This window comes from Mytilus californianus, unplaced genomic scaffold (genome assembly GCF_021869535.1).
Source record: "Mytilus californianus isolate M0D057914Y unplaced genomic scaffold, xbMytCali1.0.p SCAF_4, whole genome shotgun sequence".
Lineage (NCBI taxonomy): Eukaryota > Metazoa > Mollusca > Bivalvia > Mytilida > Mytilidae > Mytilus > Mytilus californianus.
Window position 1 is genome coordinate 64,117,703 of NW_026262690.1, and position 22,973 is coordinate 64,140,675.

At 31.9% G+C, this 22,973-nt stretch overlaps 1 protein-coding gene across 1 annotated transcript; it reads left to right on the plus strand.

The window, feature by feature from the left end:
- Positions 1 to 11,174: 11,174 nt before the first annotated feature.
- Positions 11,175 to 19,146, plus strand: LOC127738304 (cdc42 homolog). Its single transcript, XM_052249505.1, has 3 exons — positions 11,175 to 11,426; positions 12,941 to 12,999; positions 15,633 to 19,146. The coding sequence occupies exons 1-3, from the start codon at positions 11,288 to 11,290 to the stop codon at positions 16,035 to 16,037; spliced, it is 603 nt and encodes a 200-aa protein (XP_052105465.1). The 5' UTR covers positions 11,175 to 11,287; the 3' UTR covers positions 16,038 to 19,146.
- The last annotated feature ends 3,827 nt before the right edge of the window (positions 19,147 to 22,973 follow it).

Sequence of the window (22,973 nt, forward strand, 5' to 3'; positions counted from 1 at the left end):
TACAGACTTTGATAACATCCTTTTGCGGAATTTTTGTTTAATGAAAATTTTACACTGAAATAATGACTAAAATTCAATTATTTGTTTATTTTGCATTAGAATAGAGATAACTGTATTGTATTTGAAGCTTTGCGGACATCCATCGGTAGTTTTACTGTCACAAATATCCGTTTACCTGTCTCTGTATATCTCTTGAATAACATGTGACGTCTTATGTGTCTTGTGACCGTGTAATGCGGTAAAATCCCAATGTTAAACAAAATGACCGATTATAATTTCAAAAGTGATAGAAAAGGAGGAAGAAAAGTAGAGACATAAATTCTGATTTAAATGCTGAAAACGGCATTTTTTCTTTCAAAAAGACGCGTTCGTTAGTAAGTAAGTAAATTTCATTTAGAGTCGGACAAGATATGTACAATTCAACAGAGTAACATGAGCTCTGTAGAGCTCTTAAATCTACTTGATGTTTAAATACAAATAACAATCATAAACACACAAGACAAAGTACAGCACACATATAGATAAAACATCTGCATAACATAATAGACAAGCACATACACATATCAAAGCGAGAAAACTTAAATCACATTTTACGAAATAGCTGACAAAGAGACAACAAAGTATAACAAAAATACCAAATTCCAAGGTAAATTCAAAAAGGGTGAAGTCCATAAAACCTGACTCGATCAAACAAACGCTAGCTAAACCTCCCACTTGTATGACAGTTGTTTAAAGTTCCGTTTGACAAAATTGGGTGAACAAAACAAAAAGACATAATAGGTTAATATTACAATAATAGGGACCAAGTAGCCCAAAACTGTGTAAACACACATCACATACATACAACACAACTGACTAAAATATTCAAACAAGCATACATATAAATCGAATAAAGACGCCAACAAAAATGTTTTTGTAGTTCATAGTAAATTTGAAAAAAGACCCCTACAAAAAAGTTTTTGCAGTCGATAGTACAGACAGTATATAATAAACACTTTATCTTTAATGTACAAATTAAGTAAAATATAAGAACAAGGGTAAACAAAATGGAAACAACACTTTAAAAACCTCTTGCGTCCGAATCTCTTCTCTGGACCCGCCTGCAGCAGTAACGTCCAAAGCCAAAAACCCGTTAGCTGGATGCATAAATACCGAGTCACGCCGAGAGTTATACTATCAAAAGGAACATAATAGCACAAAGACAAATAAAAGGATAACTGTAGAGTAAATAAAAAGAAACATAATAGCACAAAGACAAATAAAAGGATAACTGTAGAGTAAATAAAAAGAAACATAACTTTAACACATATAATCTATAACTCGAGACCATCGTGTATTATTTGTGTGGAGTAGACACTGAATATTTATCTATTAGGTCTTGGTACGGTACTTTCCAAAGAATTGTTTTAGACGCCCTTTGACAAAACTCTGGCTTGAAATCTAAATAGGAACAAACCATTATCAAATCACTGACGGCTGCAAAGTTATTGTCTACATGAGTTACAGAAACAGTTATATGAAAACACCATGTGGAAATAAAATGGTTGAACTGTCATAAAGTTGAGAGACTCGGTGCATGATTAGGCAGGGAGTTCATCATCTTTGCTGCCTCAAAGCTAAAGCTCTTTTTGCCATGTCTTGTAGTTTTTGTTCGTAGTATATCAACTGTGAGTCTATATATAAATTATAAAAATGATCAGTAAAAATCAATAATATTATGTAAGAACTCTGGACTGGATTTTGTCACAAATTTGCAAGTTTCTAACGCTATGGTTCTCATCCGTCTGATTTTGAGTGTTGGAAGTTTAGATTGTTCAAATAATTGTTCTTATGTGTTGTTAAACCCATTGTTAATGAATCCATGCGCTCGTTCTTGAGGTTTTTTTTTAATTTTGTTGGTGTTGTTCCCACTACAAAACTGCCATGTTAGTGCACAGTAACTTAGATTTGACATAATAAATGAGTGATAAATGGTCATTTTGCCAGATATTTCAGGTTTGGTCCAATCCCTTTTAAAGCATTCAATTGTCTGACTGTGTTATTTTTTTTTACAGATGTTCGATACATGTTGGTTAAATTCCAGCTTAAAATCAATGGTCGCTCCACGTACTAACTAGTAGCTTAACTTCATCATCACATGTGATAGTTTATTTATTTAAGTTGATTGCTTGATTGTTGATTGCTCAACGTCTAGTGGCAAATATTGCATGCATGTTCAGGACGAGAACAAATAAACAATAGATGCAACATGTAGGTCCTGTAATAGAGGCCATCCGGAATGAAGGGCGGGGGAATTTGGACAACCACTGGGAAATGAGGTATATTGGATAGGGACAGAAATTTAGCCTTGTTACAGGCCACCTACGGACCCATCAAAGAGTTGTTGCAAGGGTTATTGTAGTGCAGACAGCGTGACACCCTCTTTAGACGAGGCATCGGGTTTAAACGTCCCCATTCTGACCGGACGTGACATACTGTGGACTTGTACATCCAGAACAGCCATGCGGACGTCCCACTTTGGCAAGGGTTTTACTGCCGGTCGGAAGAAGACTAAGTGATCATATTTCTAATCCTCAGTCACGGGATAATTTAAGTTGAAGACAATGTTGTTTTTATGTGTTTTATTACCAATTGCTATGGCTTGAAATTTTTAGTGATTAGTTTGCATTTTACTTGACGAAAACCATGCAATTATAGAGCCCCTGTATTAATTCAAGGATGTAATACACCTTATCGCTATTTATGCCAATCCGGATAAGTTCTAAAATTACACCAACTTTTTCTAACCAGTTGAAGCTATCTGGGACCATGTTCAAACAATATATTGTGCATAAAACTTTTCATAAAGACATGTTCAAACCATCGTAAACACATCAAACAAAGCATTTTAATGACTTTGATTTGTCATTTCAAAATTGATTTATAAACTATAAATTTTTTTAACTTTTTCCTCACTCAGCTCAATGCTCAATGCTGATGACCTTTGTTTTTGCGATATTTGACCCAAACAGGAAATTGTCTTAATGACTGTTTTTTCCGGAATGGACTAGATAGCGATAAGGTGTATTACTGAGGCCAAAAAAGAGCGAGATTTTGAAAGAGTATCATCAGCACATTGATTATACAAGTCACTTTGCTTTTCGAAGAAAAGTTATCGTAGATAAACATATTTAATAAGACCGGGCATAACATAGAACCATGTGGTACACCTTTGTTGTATACCTGGAGATATAAAGGTAGTCTAGCTGGTTGAGTTGGGGAAGATCTTCTTTGGCTCAATTGGTTAGAGCGCTGCCTTTAGATCTCGAGATTGAGGATTCGTATCCCGCTGGTACCATCCATGGTTTTTCACAATACCTTTGTATATATCAAACATTTTACTAATACTTAAAAGTTTCCCCAATTTTGACACATTGTTTTCTATGAGTCAGGAAACTATTGAATACATTTAGAGCAGCTTCACTAAAACCATTGTGTTTCAGATTCATGAGTATTAAGTCATGAGGCAAGCAATTATTGAATTAAATGCTTTACTCAAGTCCATTAAGATTGCTGCCAGATATTTATTATTGTCTAGGGCTTTCTCCCAGTCTTCGATTATGTGTTATAAAGTCGACTGACAGCCAGCACCTGATCTAAATGCAGAGATAAATGGATTAAAAAAAAATTGAAATGATCCAAAAGTCTCATTGGCTGTCTCAAGAAAAAATGAAATCGAAGGGAGCACACTCTCGGGTCTGTATTTATTCTTTTCAAAAACATTGTTCTATGAACCGTTGCCACCTGGGCAATTTTAAGTGAGTCTGGGAAAACTGAAGTAGACAATGACAAAATTACAAGATCAGTTATTGGTTTAAGCATAGTGTAACATTTTATGGGGTCGGAAATTACATCCTGTAGCTTTTTTAACATTTATCTTATTGATTCTTTTAAAGACACAATTTTCATTCGCTGGTTGAAAATTCAGTTTTTCTGATGATGACAATTCTTGATATTTTTTTTATAATTGCATCAACACTTGGATGCTTTTCGTAGATAACAATGTTGTTATATCGGTGTTCTTGGCTACATCTGCAAAGAAGATGTTAAAGGTCTTATTTTTTCCTGTTTTATCTCTATAGCCATGTTTTCTTGCAAGATGATGTCGTTGTTATTGGTGCACCCTTTATTTGTTAAAAATGGTTTAACTGTAGGCCAGAAAACCTTTGATTTCGGGTCGCCGGTACTTATATCAATAAAATATATGTTTACAGATTATTTTTTTTTTAATTCGGATTAAAATTCCTTTGAGCTCTATAAGCTTCTAATTTTTTTTAGTGCTGACTTTTTGTAACCTATTATATAACATTCTCTTTTTATATATACTGCTGATTTTAGTTCTTTATTCATGTATGATATTTGTCTTGGCAAAATTTCCCCTTTTTGATAGGTGCGTGTTTGTTTACTACCTGAACAACGCTATTTACAGTTTTAACATCAACACACTTATCAATATCCCAGTTTATACCTTGCAGAGCATTAAAACAGATTCTTCTCGTCAAAGTTTTTAAAACTTCTACAGTTCGTTAGAATTAATTGTGAAATAAAGTAAATAGATATACATTATCCTTTTAAACGCAAGTCCTCTTAGATCGAATTATAGAAAGCTATCAAACTTGGTATGATTGTTTTCCATCATGTGTAGTTGACCATATTGTAGAGCCATTTTGAGTTGAATATTTTTACAGGAGTTATGGGATACTAGTAATATTAGCGATAAAGTCATATAAAAAATATCCCAAGAATATTTCTTTAGACAGTCTTTGTAAAATTCAAGGACCAATCCTTTCAAATAATATAAGAATATTTTTTTATCAAACAAAGGCTGGAAAGATATGTAAAAATGTGTTGTGAGATAAAAATAGTACTAGACTTAACTGTGAATATAAATGGTCCTAAGATTGAATAATAATTTTGATTGGAAGAAAGTGAAGATCAAAACTTCATTGGTTGCAATATAAAATAATATAGAGAATCTTAGGCACAAACGATTTTTATTCAAAATTAAGATAACACAAACAGATAAGAGTACTTTCTGCAATAAAAATATCGAAGATGTTGAGCACATATTTTGGACATGCCATAAAATATTAGATTTATGGAATAAACTCAGTGATTGGATTTATAACCACACACAAATAATATTTCCATTAAATATGGATATATTAATAATACTTTTGCTAAAATTCTACATTAATAGAATAAAACGTTGTGAAAATCAAGTTAATTTTACAGTACTAAAAAACTACTTCAGAGAATTTCTAATGCTAGAAAAGAATATATTTTTAAAAGTAACCCTCTTCACATGGCCATTATCTGCTAGGATCCCTGTCTTTCAATACTAGAATATTTTTTTATAAGAAAAACTAGGTATTATCTAATTTAGTCTCTCTTTGCATTTTTAAATCTTATCCACATATTGTCATTCAACCTATGCCAACATTTTGAAATTTAGGTATAAAATTGTATGAAAAAATGTTGGCATAGGTTGAATAATTTGTTACAGATTAAGTGTTATAAAAACATAAATTGATTAAGGTCTAATCAATTTACAACCAGTTTAAAATTAGCGTTAAAGTGTACTCAATGCCATTTTTTACACATACTAGTGAAAATGTAGGTAATGTAGGTATCAAATAGAACACTTGATACTAGCAAAATTGCGTTGAATTAGATACTAAATTTATAATAAAAAAATAGACAAAAATTCTAAAATTCTGTATTACTGAGCTATTTTTATACATACAATCAGTAGTGTTAAAATTATTGACACTGAAGAAGGCTATTTGTTAAGCCGAAATATTTGTCAACACGATTTAATAACAACATCTTCATATAATACCATCTTATATTAGTATCGTTGTGCAAATCTCTAGACTTATATAATTGTTTCCTTATCTGCACAGTATCGTCTATTCTAGACGATCCGGTACATAGTAAATTTGCTGGTTGGTCCTTTTTATAGACTTCTATATATATATATATATATATATATATATAGAAGTCTATAAAAAGGACCATATATATATATATATATATATATATATATATATATATATATATAGAAGTCTATAAAAAGGACCAACCAGCAAATTAAAGTATTGTTAAAATTATTGACACTGAAGAAGGCTATTTGTTAAGCCGAAATATTTGTCAACACGATTTAATAACAACATCTTCATATAATTCTATCTTATATTAGTATCGTTGTGCAAATCTCTAGACTTATATAATTTTTTCCTTATCTGCACAGTATCGTCTATTCTAGACGATCCGGTACATAGTAAATTTGCTGGTTGGTCCTTTTTATAGACTTATATATATATATATAATACCATCTTATATTAGTATCGTTGTGCAAATCTCTAGACTTATATATATATATATATATATAAAACTTTGAAATTTTGCAATATGAAATTTAAAATGAATGTTGAATAAAATGATTGTGTTTCTTCATTTGTTAGACGGCGGCTTTCCAGTGGGACAATGGGCCCTTTATTTACTTTCTTTTACTTTAGAAAAAGTACTCGGTGTTTGTTTTTATTTATTAAACTGAGCTGTAAGATTTGTGGTTACATTTTGTGTCGCCAACTTCCATCATTCGCAAGTCAGTATGACAAATGCACAGTTAGATATTCAGTTTGTCACCAATAGATTAGTCTAATCCACAATGGATACCAATAGGGCCTCGGTGGCACTAATGTATATGTAGAAGATATGATGATGCATCTGCACACTCAACTGGTGTCATGTTGTCATTCTAGAGTCTCCAGTTTAGGTCATCTAGCCTGTTGTCATTTTCAACGTACTTTCTTTGACGATGTTTACCACCTGCTGAGTTCTGGATTATTCTAAACTCTGTAGCTGCTTGCTGTTTCTTCAGTAGTTTTACCAATATGATGGCTCCATCGACAAAAGCATGGAAGTTATGGAGTCTTACAACCTCAGTGTTGACAGGCTAGTTATACAATAATTCTGACTACTTAGACCACCCGACCACCGATGCCCTATTGGTATCCTCTATTGGTGATAAACTGAATATCTAACTGTGTATTTGCCACACAGAGTATTTTTTCCTAAAGTAAAACTAAATAATCAAAGGGCGCACTGTCCCACTGGAAAGCCGCCGTGTAATAAATAAAGAAAAAAACATCATTTTATTTGATATTTATTTTAAATTTCATATTGCAAAATTAATTTGATTTAAAAAAAGATGTTTAAGTATGGTATTTTTGTATATTTTGTTACTTGTTTTTTTTTTTTTTAATAAATTCATTTTTACTACAACACAATCTTGTAAATACTTTTTGTTTCTAATTTTTGAAAGAGTTAATATTCAAAGATTAAATATACTGACTGTATTTTACCTGTTATTAATTAATAAGTGTTATAACAACACTTATTGTATTTTGGATGTAAGCATAGGTTGAATATTAATTTATCAAATGTTGGCATAGGTTGAAGACACCCACCATATATGTTATATACTATTTACTATTGTAATGTTTTTTTTATGCTTGTTGTTTTGGTTATGTTTATAACTACATTCATGTTTTCATAGTTACTGGTACCAATATAAAAAAAATATCCTTGTGAGCTTTAACGAATTCTGTAATTAAAACATATTTTTGATGTTGCCAAAAATCCAACTTTCTGTTATTTTTATTTATTAAATTTTTTTCTTCGTCTTTCTCAAATATATTGATCATTCTTTATTAAAAGATACTATGGAAGCTATATGGATATATTATAGTTTAGAAATGTACATTATGTTATATTTTAGAACTGAGATAACAAATTAGTACTAACCAAATCAAATCATTAAATACTATTAATGTTTATAGAGGCCGAGATAAGGTATCGGTATTTTTTGTATCCTTCTAACAAAATGTCAAAATTATCAATATTAAAAGTATGATACAATTCGGAAAAAAAAGAAGTTATGAGACTTTGACCATAGTGACAAAAACACCTAGTGAACGTAATTTCTCTAGTATCGTTTTATTGAAAGCTATCATACTTGGTATGATTGTTTGTCATCATTTGTAGTTTACCATATTGTAGCGCTATTTTGATTTGACTATTTTTACAGAAGTTATTGGACTTTACCTATTTTTATACGCCCCTTTAAGGGACGTATTATGGTAAACCGTTTTCCGTCCGTCCGTCGTCAACATTTCGGACAATAACTCAAAAACACTTTCACCAATTTTCATGAAACTTGACGTGAGCACGCTTTCCAGTTTTTGAACAATAACTCAATAACGCTTTGAGCAGTTTTCATGAAACTTTCGTGGCTTGTTTATATCTATTGAAATAGGCCCCTTTTTGTTTTTTTAACAAATTTCTGATATGACATTGCGGAGTTATGGAACTTTATTCCTTGAAAAATTGTCGAAAACTGTCAATTTTTTCACATTTGGGACGAATATAGAATTTTGTTCATTCAAAAAACGAGGCCACAAACTTAGTTAAACTTGAGGTAGCCTTAATAGTTCCAAACTTATTTAACTTGAAACTACCAAATTCAATATATATGTATAACATCTTTTCCGCAAGTTTATTGTTTTCTGTTTAGTATTAAATTTATATTTAAGATCCATTTATTACATCGGTGATCCGTTTATTTGGCAATCGCCAATGGCAGTCAGCAGGGTTTAAGAACATTTGTTGTTCGACCTGTTAGTCAAATGCGTTTTGTTAAAATATACTTTGTTTTCAATTTAGACTTGTATATATATATATATATATAAGGTTTTGGAAATGAGAATGTTAATAACTATAACAAAACTATTGTAAATTAGTCAACGTGTGATACAATCCACTCTTAAAAACATAACCACAACTGTAAAAATGACTCAAAGTATTATTTGAAAAATAAAGTGCATTTCGTGCTATTTTTCATTTGCACAACTGTTGTAAAATTTGTTTTGTCCCATCAAAATGTCTCCAATAATTCATAATTGGAAGATTTGTGCTGAGGTATATAAATTCAAAGAAATTGAAGTAACTACTTTAAAATGACTGTGTCATGTGATTAATGATAGTAGCATTTCCTGTCACACGGGTGGGACTATTACACGATGGGTCCCAGTCTCATGGTCGTGTGGATAAGAAAATGAAAATGGGGAATAGACTATTTTCATATTACCGACTTTTGACTCCGGATTATATAATTTGTCGACTGGTTACCTTGGACATCATGGTACCAAGTCAGGTAAGAGCAAGCTAAAGAAGTAAAACCAAGCGTTCAATCGGTACAATTTTGGGGGAAAATTACCTGCTTAACATTTATTTTTCACTACAAAATCATCGGAAAACAATAAACTTTCTCCTCAAATTACACCGATTATATGTTTGATTATACTTATTTTGGTTGCTCTTACCTGACCGAGTACCTTGATGTCCAAAGTAACCAGTCGACAAATTATATAATCCGGAGTCAAAAGTCGGTAATATGAAAATAGTCTATTGGAAGGACTCAAAATCTTGGGAATCCAAAATAGAAAACATGTTTCTGCAGAAAAAAAACCTAATTAAACATAACGAAAGATCTTCTGCATCACTCCGAAATTTTATACATGCGACTCGTCACACAGGGACTCGGTTAGCGGATATATTTTTTAATCAATGCTATTTGATATTTTTATGTCTATTTATATTGAATTATTTACGTTGGCATCAATATGGGTTTTTTGTGTTTTTTGTGTTTTTTGTTTGGTTTAGGTTGGTTTTTTTTAGGGGGGGGGGTGTCATTTTTTCGTATCAGGCACGCATCAAATTAAACTGCAAAATTTGTTAATTAATGCCTAACAATACGAGAAAGCACTTAAGCTGAAGCAAATACTTGAATATCTATCATTGTACTTTTACATGTCACTATGTTTTTTTATATAAGAAATAATTACATCAGCTTCTATATTGTAATGTTAAAACCTCAACAGTCTATTTTTTGTAATAAACTGATTCAGATACTCGAGAACTGAACTACGGAGCTCTGTTGGTTTCATATAGATAAAGAGTTGTTGTTATTAAGTCAAGCGCTGAAAATGTAAAGTATAGTGCTGTAGATTTAAAGTCAAGCGCTGGCCGTGACATCTCAAGTTTAGCGCTGGACATCTCATCTCTGGAGATGCTAAGTCCAGCGCTGTAGATCTAGACTAAAGTCAAGCGCTGGAGACGTAACGTCCAACGCTGTAGATATTAAGTCCAGCGCTGAAGATGTAAAGTTTAACGATGTAGAAATGTTATATATGAGAGTGCTGGAGATGTAAAGTCACGGCGAGCGCTGTAGATATAATGTCGGGCGCCGTAGATTCAAAGTGGAGCGCCGGAGATGTTAAGTCGAGCGCTTTAAATATAAAGTCAAGCGCTGTAACTCTGAAGTCCAGCACTCTAGATCTAAAGTCCAGCACAGTAGACGTACAGTCTAGATCTATTTCTATAGCGCTGGTCTTTAGACCTAGACAGCGCTGAGTTTAGATCTCCAGCATCTCCAGCGCTTGTCTTAAAATCTACAGCGTTAGAATTTGCATGTTAAAAACCACAACTCTTTATCTGTATGAGAACAACAGGGCTCCGTACTGAACTGATTTTTTGCAATTTTGTTGCGTTTGTTATAATTGTGTTTAATTAAAAGGGAATGCCCTTTAATTCCATCGTTTAACATACAATAATAATCAGACACTCCCCAAGTTCTATATGTAAAAAATCTTCTTATAGATAAACAATACTTTAGTGTTGTACTATTTTTCTTGTTTTAGAATAACTTAAAACAAACATTGATACGAAACTCTTATCTGATAAACTTTTTATCATGCCAATTTATTTAGTCAACCAGGAAACTTTTGTAAAAAATTCGAATGCGTTTACTTTCTTGATAATAGCCTGTAAATAATGTTACATTACACATGTTATAGTTCTATGTTATATTATCCACTTTTTATTTTGCCTAAAACAATTTTGAAAGTTGTTATGTTTTTTAAGCAAGAGTTAAATATGTGTAAGTTTATTACAAAATATTTCCCAACAACAAACGTATTACATACTATACTACTATATATAAATAATTTCTGTAACTTTATTTATATATTGTGTGTTGATTGGCTGTAGTCGCACCTTAATGACGTTTTCTTTCCTTCGGAATTCTCGGAATTCTTCTCTCATTTTAAAAGTTAATAAGAAGAAAATGTCAACAACATTTAGCTATTCATAGGATTTTCTTGATAGTTTTTGACAATTTATTATGGCAGACAGCGATACAAAGTTTATTAAATGTGTAGTGGTTGGAGATGGAGCCGTGGGAAAGACTTGTATGTTAATGAGTTATGCTACGAACAAGTTCCCAACGGACTATGTACCAACTGTGTTTGATAATTATGCAGGTAAACAACTCACCTATACACATACTTATCACATTGTGTTTTAATCCATATCATTCACTTCTATTGTTTTAGTTGTCATTTAATTTGACTAAATGAATTATTCATAAGTTTTATTTCATATTCGTTACACTGTCAGAAAATATTAAATTTTGATTTGTTGTACATCGAAAATCCACTTTAATCTAAATTATATAATGTAGATAGCTTTAAAAAGTGTAGTGACTGGACGTTTGACATCATTTAGATTCGACCTGAATTAAATACATTTAAGGCTTCCTGTTGAAAGCAATTGTATTTGTAAATTATATAAAAGAACAAAACACACACACAAACAATAAACACAGTTCCCATCTGAGTTTGCTGTCATAATTAACGGTCTAATAATGGACTACCTTGTTTAAACTTTTCATTATTAAAGTCAATACATTATGTGTGTATACAAAAGATGTTTTCTTCCCAGACTAACTATGACTAATACTGCGGAAATCCCAGTGTCACCAGATTACATTCATGTGTGAACTTTAAACGCAAAAACTAAATCTAGGAAGTAGTGACACAAAACAATAATGTTGTACAATATTTTTTTTGAAACCGACATATTTTGACAATGTGATCATGAATTAAATAGAAATAAGTAATTGACCAGTAAGTCCAGCAATTTATTTACTTGACCTACATAAACTAGCTATAGGCTTTAATGTATAACATTTATCAATAATGAAATCCATTTAAATGTTAATGTTACCTTACTTAGGCCTTTTATACACTATATAGTTTTCTCTACAAATATCATACACTTTGGTCAGTTTAAATTAATTAGTGTTTATTATCCTAGAATAATTTGACAGTACATGAATAGAATTGTCTTTGCTGAATAGCTGGACATCAAGACAGTTTCATATGTCTTCATTTAAAACAAGAAAGTAAAAATGCAAGACATGACAATTTCTCAAGAGGCTCTAGGAAAAATACAGTTAGTATATAAGGGAGCTACCATTTGATTTTTATGGGGGGCTAGGATGAAAAATTTTGTCCTGCCTATTTATTTTTCCCTCTATTCGGTCCTGCCTTTTTATTTTTCACTCTATTCGGTCCTGCATTTTTTAAAAAGTTTATCCTGACTTTTTTTTTTACATAAATTGTCATCCTGCCTTTTTTTTTTTTACAAATAATCTCATCCTGACTTTTTTTTTACTCAAAACTCCTGTCCTGCCTATTTTTTTCAAATTTCATCCTAGCCCCCCCCCTCCCCCATAAATATTAAATGGTAGCTCCCTAACACAAAATGTAACCTGCATATGCATTTTGTCTTCTTTGCACCTTCATTAGTGAAATAAGATTCCTATTGCATATAACATGAAAAATACACGAATAATGGTGCGAGTACAACATTCATTCGACCCGATATAAAATCGTAGTTGTTCCCGACTTTTATGACTGAAATACTTAAATTTCGATTTAAGAATAAAGAGCCAATAGCCGTTTGTATTGACAATTATTATTTTTATTTCTAGTGACAGTTACTGTTAAAGGACAACAATATCAACTAGGATTGTTTGACACAGCCGGCCAGGTAAACATGCATATTACGTGACTGGTTTAATATCATTTTGAATCATGTAATGTATTTTTGACACCTGATAAAAAATGTTCAAGGATGTTGGATACTCACAAAAGAAGTATTTTGAAAGTATGCACGAGTAAAGTATTTAACCTTATACAAAAATTAAAATACACAAAAGGCCATACCCCCAGTATTCTTCCAGAAATTTGAATAAACAAAAACACATCTGTTTTAAACGTACGTCTTTAAAACCTAAAAGATTTACAATATGTATATAACTGGTTGTCACGTTGCCCTTTTAGCATGCGCTTGCTGGAGAACTGGGTCACCTTTGTTTAATCCTGTTTGGATAGTAGTCTTTTTATAGTTGTTCTGATGCCTGCTTTACAACTTGTTGAATCTTCAAGACCTTTTAGTTTAAGTTATTTTTCAAAGTAGACCGTGAAAATTTTTCGGGATTGTGGATAAAGATTTATAAATGTATCTAGATTCAAAGACTATCCTCGTACATTTTTGGTTTAGATACATGACATACAAGGTTGTAAATGGCTGTTATGTGTCTGTTCTACAATTCAAGTTTAGGATGCCTTTGAGGTTATTCATCATACTTGGTATTATACTGTTATGATTGTTTTGCTAAAAAAAACCCTACAAATATGATGGCGAATAAGGTTGGAATGACTGCTGCAAAGTCAATGCCACAAACGTGCACTGTTCAGCTTTACACACCCATATTCACATATACAAAGTCGTATCAAACTCTGAACTACTCAAGGTTGGTCTTCATGGTCAAGATCAATACTTTGTATATTAAGATGAATACAAGGGACGGGAGGATCATTTTGTGATCTTCGGTCAGAGTACCTCTGGCTGTTCCAATTTTCAACAGCGATGCAATTCAAATAGGAAGAAAAGGTTTTGGTAAAAGGTTTTGTGTCGCATGTGTTTGCTGTCTCATAATCGTATACCCCACATCTATTTTCCTCATATTTGAAACCAAAAAGCTAGATGAAAGTGCCAAAGAGGTAGGACCAATTACTCCTAGGTTTTGTTTTCAAATCAAATCAAATCAAATCGAAATATTGCGGATTGAAGTTGCAACAACACGATGTCATATTTCTTGGTTCTGAACATGTATCCAATTTTCAAAAGCATACAGATACACTCAAAGGAAATTTTGTTATTCACATCACGACTACAATTTTGAAATATTTTGGTATATTTTTAGTATTTTATGCCAAAAAGAATATGACTAACATTTGATCATAACCTAAATTTTATAAGAAGTAAAGACTTTCATATACAAATAAATTCATAAACGTTATAGATGTCTTTGGATGTACAGTTTTAGAGAGAGACAAAACGTGAAAATTTTGAAATATTGTGTCAACATTGTCGTAATTCGAGTGCAATGTGTATCGCTGAATAACATTTTGATTTTATAATATATTTTAAATGATTGACAAATCTGTAAAGTATAGTATCCAGACTATTTTGTATCAGTCTGCAAACGCAAGTAGATAGTGGGGGCTGGCTTTAGTTCAGACTGCTTTTGTATTTTAAAAACCACTTCGGCGTTTTTATGGGGAAATAGAGGGTTCCAATGAAAGTTTCAAAATCTCTTTTGAAATGCCCTTTTTGATGACATACATTTTCGTCAAAGTGACATTAATTCAACATAGTATTAATATAAACACTACTATATATATGTGTGTTAATGTTCCTGTTTCAAATGCCAGAGTTACAATTCAATTACCAAATTTGACCTAAATTTTTCGACATGGTTATAGTTTAGGGGTTGTATTCATTTCAGAACTGCTGATGATTCGTCTGTGTTAATTATACGGACATGCCACGATATACTTATAACATATGACTTTATATTTATTTTATATATATTTTAAATTGTTTCCGTACTTATATAAGATTTTCATCTAAAAGATGAAGTGATCATACACTTTCCAGAAAATAAATTTCCTGTATAAAATAACGCATGCTATAAAAACAATTACTGAACACATCACCGATACCAATTAATTGAAGGAAAAGAGCCATATATTTATGTATTGGTTTCATTCAAAGGGTTGAAATTTGAAAGTTTTCAAATTATTCAGGAATTTGAATATTAAAAGAGTCTATGTGATCTACTTGAAACAGTTTTCAACAAATTTTCAAATTTCCATAAAATTCAAATGTGCACTGATTCAACGCTACATGTTGCTATTGGAGGCCGATACAAAATTTCAAATTTTACATGTTTAAATTGTAAAATTTTGCATCGAACCACGTTTATAACTAAAATGAATTGATTTGTATCCAAAAACAATATTTATTTCTTCCAACAGAGTTTTGGTTTTGTTAAAAATGTCCATCCTATTCTTTTTGGGGATAAATACAAAAACAAATCCCAAAATCCGTCAAAATTAAGGTTTTGAGCTATCTTCAGGCTTTTATAAAATTTACATGTGTTTAGATATGATCCATAATAGAAGCTGAAAGTACGCACATGGATCTGTGATACTGTGAATTTAAGTAAAGTTTGACCCCTTTTGAAAATTGCACTGGCGTGAAAGAAATGGAGGGGATCCGGAATTTGGCCCTACCTTTTTCGTTTCGTTAAACTATTTTATCTTATATTTTAGGAAGAGTACCAAGGTCTCAGGCTACTTTCATACCCCGGTACACATGTTTTCTTAATGGCATTTTCTATTACAATGCCAGAATCAATGAAAAATTTGGAACTTAAATGGATACCGGAAGTACGTCATCAGTCACCGTCTTCAGCATATTTAATCGTAGGGACTCAGTGTGACCTTAGAGACGACGAAAAAGTTAAACAAAAATTGCAAAAACGTAGGCAAAAACCTGTTACCCTAGAAGAAGGACAAAAATTAGCAAAACGAGTGAACGCTGACTGTTACGTTGAATGTTCATCTTTAACAAGACAAGGACTAAAAGACGTTTTTGATGAGGCTCTTATAGCAGTATTGGACCCTAAAGTAAAAAGGAAATCTGCAAGAAGAAAAGTGAGATGTGTTATATTATAACTTGAGTTCATTTAACTCATCACTTCAAATTAAATTCATTCACCTTACTCAAGTGTCACAGGGTTTAAGTGAAGATTAGTGCCTGCTATAGTTCAAGTAAAAAGTCCGAAGTGCGTTTTCCGGATTAAATTTGGTATATATATACTTAATTCACATTTACATTACAGTTGTGAAACTTACATTTATATTCTGTGAATGTTCTTGGAAAATATGTTCTTGGAAAATGATTTAAATGTATTTGTTTATAGGCCATAGCATTTTATTATATGTATTTAGTCTGTGCAATACAATACCTAGCATTTGTTGATTGGGGGAAATGTGAGGTTGCACATGTTTTTGCATTAGACACTACCTGATATGTTTACTTCTTTTTACCAGAAATAGCTTTAGTCAGATTTTTTTTTTTGAAAAAGGATGAAATTACATTAACTGATAACATAATGGGTTGTAATAAATAGTAGAAATATTACAAGAGAAATATTTATAATATTTGTTACTGAACATACATACATCCTATAAATACTATCATGTGAAATTTTATTGATTTTTATAGCTTTCATGTGTGTGCCTTCTTATATCTCCATTCTTGATGAAATCAAAAGAGTTTTTACTTATTTCTAACTTATTTAGTCAGAACTATTATTTAGCCATCGTTGCATATATGTATTACTTTTGTTGCTACTTGAACTACTAAATGATCGATACCAAAAGAAACTTAGATTTGGAATATGATTTTTTAAAGAGCATGCCTATATTTTAAGGTTCGATTTGTGAAAAAAATTCAAATCATTGTTAATGGCTTTTCGTAAAAAACATTGACAGGAAAGACAAATTGTGCGAAGGATGGTTTAACATACGAAATTAGGTATGTGATCTTTTATGCATATAACTAAGACAGATAAGTAACAGTTAGATCTGATATCATATTGACACACATTTGTCATAATACATAAAATCTTTTATTAAACCGGTGCTTTTGACAGTGTTGTATAACAATATTTACGATTCTACACGTTATTCATGTGAATATTATTATCTTGGGGTATATTGTAAAAGTATTTCAGTTTCAGCTGATTTGTTGATATTTCGATATTATTCAACACAAGAACATTGTAACTCTATCAAATGGTAGGATGTGAAAAGTGGATGATCTGGATAATGGGTTGGCTAGTTTTCCTCGGCCATAGGAAAACGAGGGCTTTTCGAGAAGATTTGATATAGAGCCTTACAACAGGCCATAGCCCAATTCTTACCCAGAATCTAAGGTGACCATGTAGCAAACTGACCCCAATCCTTTCGCACAGCCAATTTCTTGCTCAGAATTTAGGATATCCGTGTAGCAAACTGACTTCAATGCTTTACCTAGACTGGAAGAAATCTATGTAGTAAAGTACCTCCAGCTATAGAACACTGAATTGGTTAAATGTTGTTATCTTAACTATATTTCCCAGAAATTCAGTGTTAGCCTCACAATTGATTTTGATCTGGTTCTATAGATCTTTTAATTGTTGCATTTATGATAAACAATTTGAATAGCATTTAATGCTGATGTTTTCACTACTAAATTTGGTATTATCAGATATAAGATATTTCATGTATTCCTTTGACTGACACAAGTTCTTATGATTTTAAGTAGATTCATGAGCTGAATAAGAAATCATGATGTTTATGTTGATGAACATTTTTTGAAGTTATGAAATAAGAAGAATATAATTATCTTTAGTTACAGTGAACAAAATATGAATGGGTAAAGTACAATCGAAAGACCAGCAATGTTTTAAAACAAATGCATTTATTATTACCCAATCAAGATGAACGTTGTGTTAATCTTTTTACAACATTCTGAAATGTAGGGTTAACTTGTGCAATGTATTTGACACACAGATAGCAAAACGTATAATCTGTTGTATGTTGACCGATGACAGATAAAGAACAATCAGTTAGTATTTGTCATAGTTTTATATGGCCTTACTTGCCAGATTATCTTTTTCATTCTTCCTTATATATATTTTACTTGTAAAATACGATTTTTAAAAAGTTGAAATGGTTACAAAAATTCAAAATGAAATCTATTGCTAAACAAAAAATTGTATAACGGATTATATTAAGATTAGAGATTACCAGCATCTTTCTTAGAGGTTTTGAATATTTTTTAATAAATGAAATCAGTTTTAGTTTGCATTAAGTTTAACTGACATTGTGCTCAGAATATTTAAGTTACATGACAAAATATGGTTGAAAGTAAAAATGCAGCAGAACACTACAAAAATATAATTAAATATTTTAAATATAACACAGGAAGTTTCACAACTTCCAGTCTATTATTTTTTTAAAACTTTTGAGGTTTAAAAACAATGTAAACGCGGAAATGGACTTATTTTATAATAATGGATTATTGCATTAATATTGATGAATTTTGCTGCTAAATTGCACGAGCTAATGTTTGATTTACACACCATAATTAAAAATCTTTCTTTTTTTTTAAATGCACAAACTACTTGAAATTGTAAGTTACATGTGATAAAAGTTTCCTGGTTTGATCATAGTTTCCTAGAGAAGAAAAAAAAAAACGTGATCATAGTAGGAAAATATATTGGAATTTAATCAGCAATATGTTATTTAATTTTGATATTATACTTAAGTTTTGAAGATAACAAATATTCATGCAATAAACCATTGTTTGTGAACCATTTTTTGAAAGCTACATCATCATCCTTGATCGTCCTGAACATGCATGAAATATTTGCAACTGGACGTTAAGCAACCAACAATGAATCAATCATTAATGACCTTTTTGGTATTTAGTAGACACAAAGTCTTATGATATCTCGTAATTATCTCTTTGACAAGTTGTATAAGGAATAACATAATGGATATCTTAACAAGAAAATATGAAGAAGTTATATTATTTATCATGCAGTAATGCAGAATGTGTTTTTGAATATTGCAACTGAAAAAATAAAAATACAGTTTATGTCACATTAGGGTATTTTGCTTGCTGTTGAACCATTTTGTTTCTCAACCAATTTTAAAAAATTACGTTTTTTAGAAATGTTCTACTAATTGTTAATTTTTTGCATATTTTATAAAGAATAAAACTATTTCTTTATTTTTTTCATCTATCCTGTCAAAAGTGTGGGATATTAGTTGTATTTGTTGTAATTGTATATATGCGATCTTAGTGAATTTACATTCAGAAACATAGGTATTAATGTTCAAGTTACATTAATAGCCTCAATTGATGTAATAAAGCTTGCTTGGTATTTTGATATTTGTCAAATTGACATTCTACATATTTAACTCCGGTGTAAAAGAACAAGTTTGGTCACTAAGATTGTGAGAATGATTTTAGGCTTGAAAGTTGCGATTCGAATCAGTGAAGTGTAAAATATAGGTCAAAGTGGCATACGTTGTATTTGAGGCGACTTTACTCCCTATATTCATCCTTAGACCATGGTATTATTGTTAGTATGTAAGTATCTGAAATATGAACTTAGATGTCAATACTGTACGTTAGAGTGGCATAGTTGATATGGTATTCTATACACTACAGTATTACCGTTTCACCTCACCAAATTATTTGATTGAATGTCACATAGTATCTGAATCTTCCTTTGGACATAAAAACTTAATAAGGGCAATGGAGTTTAACAGTTTTCAATCTTAATCAGAGCCGCTGAACCCTGTCAAATGAGTAACATGAACTTCGTTTTTTAGCACATGTTCATTCTCTCAAAAGTTCATCTGCACACCGAACTTTCTGGCTGCATGTCTATTAGTTTCTGAGAGCGTGATCGTCGAGGTCCAATTATCCCCTTCCACTTTGATGATAACTAAAAATTCTGGTAACTTGAAAATTCAGACAAAGAGGAAGCCTCACCCATGTTGGTCCCATTCAAACTGATGTTATATTGTATACTATTACATAAACATGTTATTACTGCAAAAAAATCAATACTATATATTTGTTATCAGTTTAACTTTACCATTTGTCACCGAAATTTACGGTGTTCTTAAAATATCAAGTTAATCTCCTTTATTTTTTATGGGATATTTAAATTGTGAATAAATTTATTAATGAAAGCTAAGGATACTGTGATATGTCAAAATACATTTTGAAAGGAAATGACACTATAAAGTAGATTTCCTGCTGTACATTTATTTATCACTTCTTAATGCTCTCAACAAAAGGGTTACTTCCGACGATGGGTAGGTCAGTTTTCTGTGTCAAATATCATACTTTAACTTAACGCTATAATTGATATACTACTTTATCAATAAGATTTGTCGTGATGTCTTAGCACTGTTTTTGCCAACACCTATTCAAAACTGAGTATATATGATATATACATGTATAACGAATAACTATTGATCATTGATCTAGGGACCGTTATGCTCATTGAATATTCTCTTCCATCAAAAGGAAAAGGAATCCAACAATTTGTTTCATCTGAAATTCATCTCGGAAACCCCAAAATTTGATTACTTCTGTAAATCATCTGGGGAACCCCAAAATTTGATTCCTTCTGTAACTCATCTCGGGAACCCCAAAATTTGATTCCTTCTGTAACTCATCTCGGGAACCCCAAAATAGGAACCCCAAAATTTGATTCCTTCTGTAACTCATCTCGGGAACCCCAAAATTTGATTCCTTCTGAAACTCATTTCGGGAACTACAAAACGTAATCGGTTATTCGTTCCGTTTTGGTGTTTAATACTGACGCATGTGTTGTTTTAGCTAAAGATTCATGTGATAGATATATTTAACAGTATTTTACTAAAGGACGGAACTGTTTTATTATACCCCACGCAACGAGTTGCGGAGGGTATAATGTTTTTGACCCGTCTGTCCGTCCGTCTGTCCGTCCGTCCGTCAGTCCGTCAGTCCTGTTTCTTGTCATCGCAACTCCTCTCAAACCACACAACAGAATTTCACGAAACCTTTTTAGATAATAAGGACATACTATGTAGTCGTGCATATCGACAGGAAATTACGATTCAATTCTTTTTCTAGGAGTTACGCCCCTTTGAACTTATTTACTTTAATGTACTACTGCAACAGTTTGTCATCGCAACTCCTCTCAAACCACACAAAAGAATTTCATGAAACCTTTTCAGATAATAAGGACATACTACGTAGATGTGCATATCGACAGGAAATTACGATTCAATTTTTTTTCCAGGAGTTACGCCCCTTTGAACTTATTTGCCCAATATACTACTGCAACCTTTTGTCATCGCAACTCCTCTCAAACCACACAACAGAATTTCATGAAACCTTTTCAGATAATAAGGCCATACTACGTAGATGTGCATATCGACAGGAAATTACGATTCAATTTTTTCCAGGAGTTACGCCCCTTTGAACTTATTTGCCCAATATACTACTGCAACCTTTTGTCATCGCAACTCCTCTCAAACCACACAACAGAATTTCATGAAACTGTGTAGATAATAAGGACATACTATGTAGATGTGCATATTGACAGGAAATTATGATTCAATTTTTTTTCTGATACAATTTTTTTTTCTTGCACTTATTTTATTTCTCCAATGACAATGTGGGGACGTGGGGTATGTGAGCGCGCTCACTAAGGTTCTTTCATTTTCAAAGTCGTATTTTAGTGATGATTTTCCGCACACTCGCTTCGTATTTATTTCGATTAATACGTGCTGTTTGTACTTCCTGTTAATATCAAACACAACTTTTCCAATTGTTTTTGTTGTTGTTGTGATTTTGACTTATTTTAACACTCGTGGTGTGTTCTAGAATCATTTACAGGCATTTTCAACTTCTACTTGGTGATGAAAAACGGAGTGTTTAATGAAAATACTGCACAGGATCAAACGATTTGAAATTAACGGAGTTTCGTTAGACGTTTTCCCCTGAATTCTCGTGGCGAAATTTAGGGGAGCGGGGACTTTCATAGGCCGATTACGGATAGACCCACAAAAATAATCACTAATATCACTAGTGTTCTAGATTATCATGTTTTAATGTTTAATATCTCCTTTTTTATTTGCGTTAAATTTTATATTCCATCTTACTTATCGAAGTTCAATCTTGCGTAAAGAAATGGATTATGTGTTATATGAAAAAGATTTAAAGAATGGTTGAGTGAAATTGGCAGTTGAAATAGGATTTTGAAGTTAGTCGTGAATAAAGTTATAAGCCAGTTTGTTTTGTCTGACACAAGAAAATGAATTAAAAAAAATTATAAGATTGGAGGGATGGAAATGTATTTTAGACTGACAAATTTGAGTGCCAATCCAGATATCCCACAAGACAAAACTCTGTTCAAGAACTCTCCATTGGCTTTAATTTTTTTTTGTGCATGAGCGTTCCAGATGAAGGTAAATAAAGAAAACACATTTATAAAATGGTATTTTAAATTTTGGTTTATAAATAATAGATACAAAAAATATGACTGACAAGGGACAAAATAAGAAACAAAAAAATCAGTTCATGAGGCCATACCAAATACGAAGTTAAAGAGCTTTAAAAACCGAAAATACAGAAAATTTGATGATGATGGGAGTTTTTACCGACCTTGACTGGCTATACAGCCCTCGCACGGTCGGCTGGTGCCCGGAGGCGATTGTTGAGCATTGAATATTTTCTGTAGCTGAGTTGGTCAGGAACAGGTGGAAGGCGCCATTTTGGTAGGCGGCCATCTTGGTTTACGTGGGTTGTTTTGGTTTGGTTTTTATACGCCCGTCAAAATTTTGACGGGACATATTATGGTATACAAATGTCGTCTGCCGTCTGTCTGTCCGGCGTAAACATGTCGCACCGTAACTTGAGAACGACTTATCCAAATTTCATGAAACTTAACATAGTTGTTTCTTATGATGGTCAAACGATCTGTATACTTTTTGGTGAAAATAAGATTAAAACTTTTTGAGTTACGGGACTTAGTAACTAAAACAGGTGTG

What these genes read in the sequence shown, in the direction of transcription:
- LOC127738304 (XM_052249505.1), top strand. Translation starts at nt 11,288, where the DNA reads ATGGCAGACAGCGATACAAAGTTTATTAAATGTGTAGTGGTTGGAGAT. An exon ending in TGTGTTTGATAATTATGCAG is followed by an intron (nt 11,427 to 12,940) that starts GTAAACAACTCA and finishes TTTTATTTCTAG; the next exon opens with TGACAGTTACTGTTAAAGGA. An exon ending in TGTTTGACACAGCCGGCCAG is followed by an intron (nt 13,000 to 15,632) that starts GTAAACATGCAT and finishes CTTATATTTTAG; the next exon opens with GAAGAGTACCAAGGTCTCAG.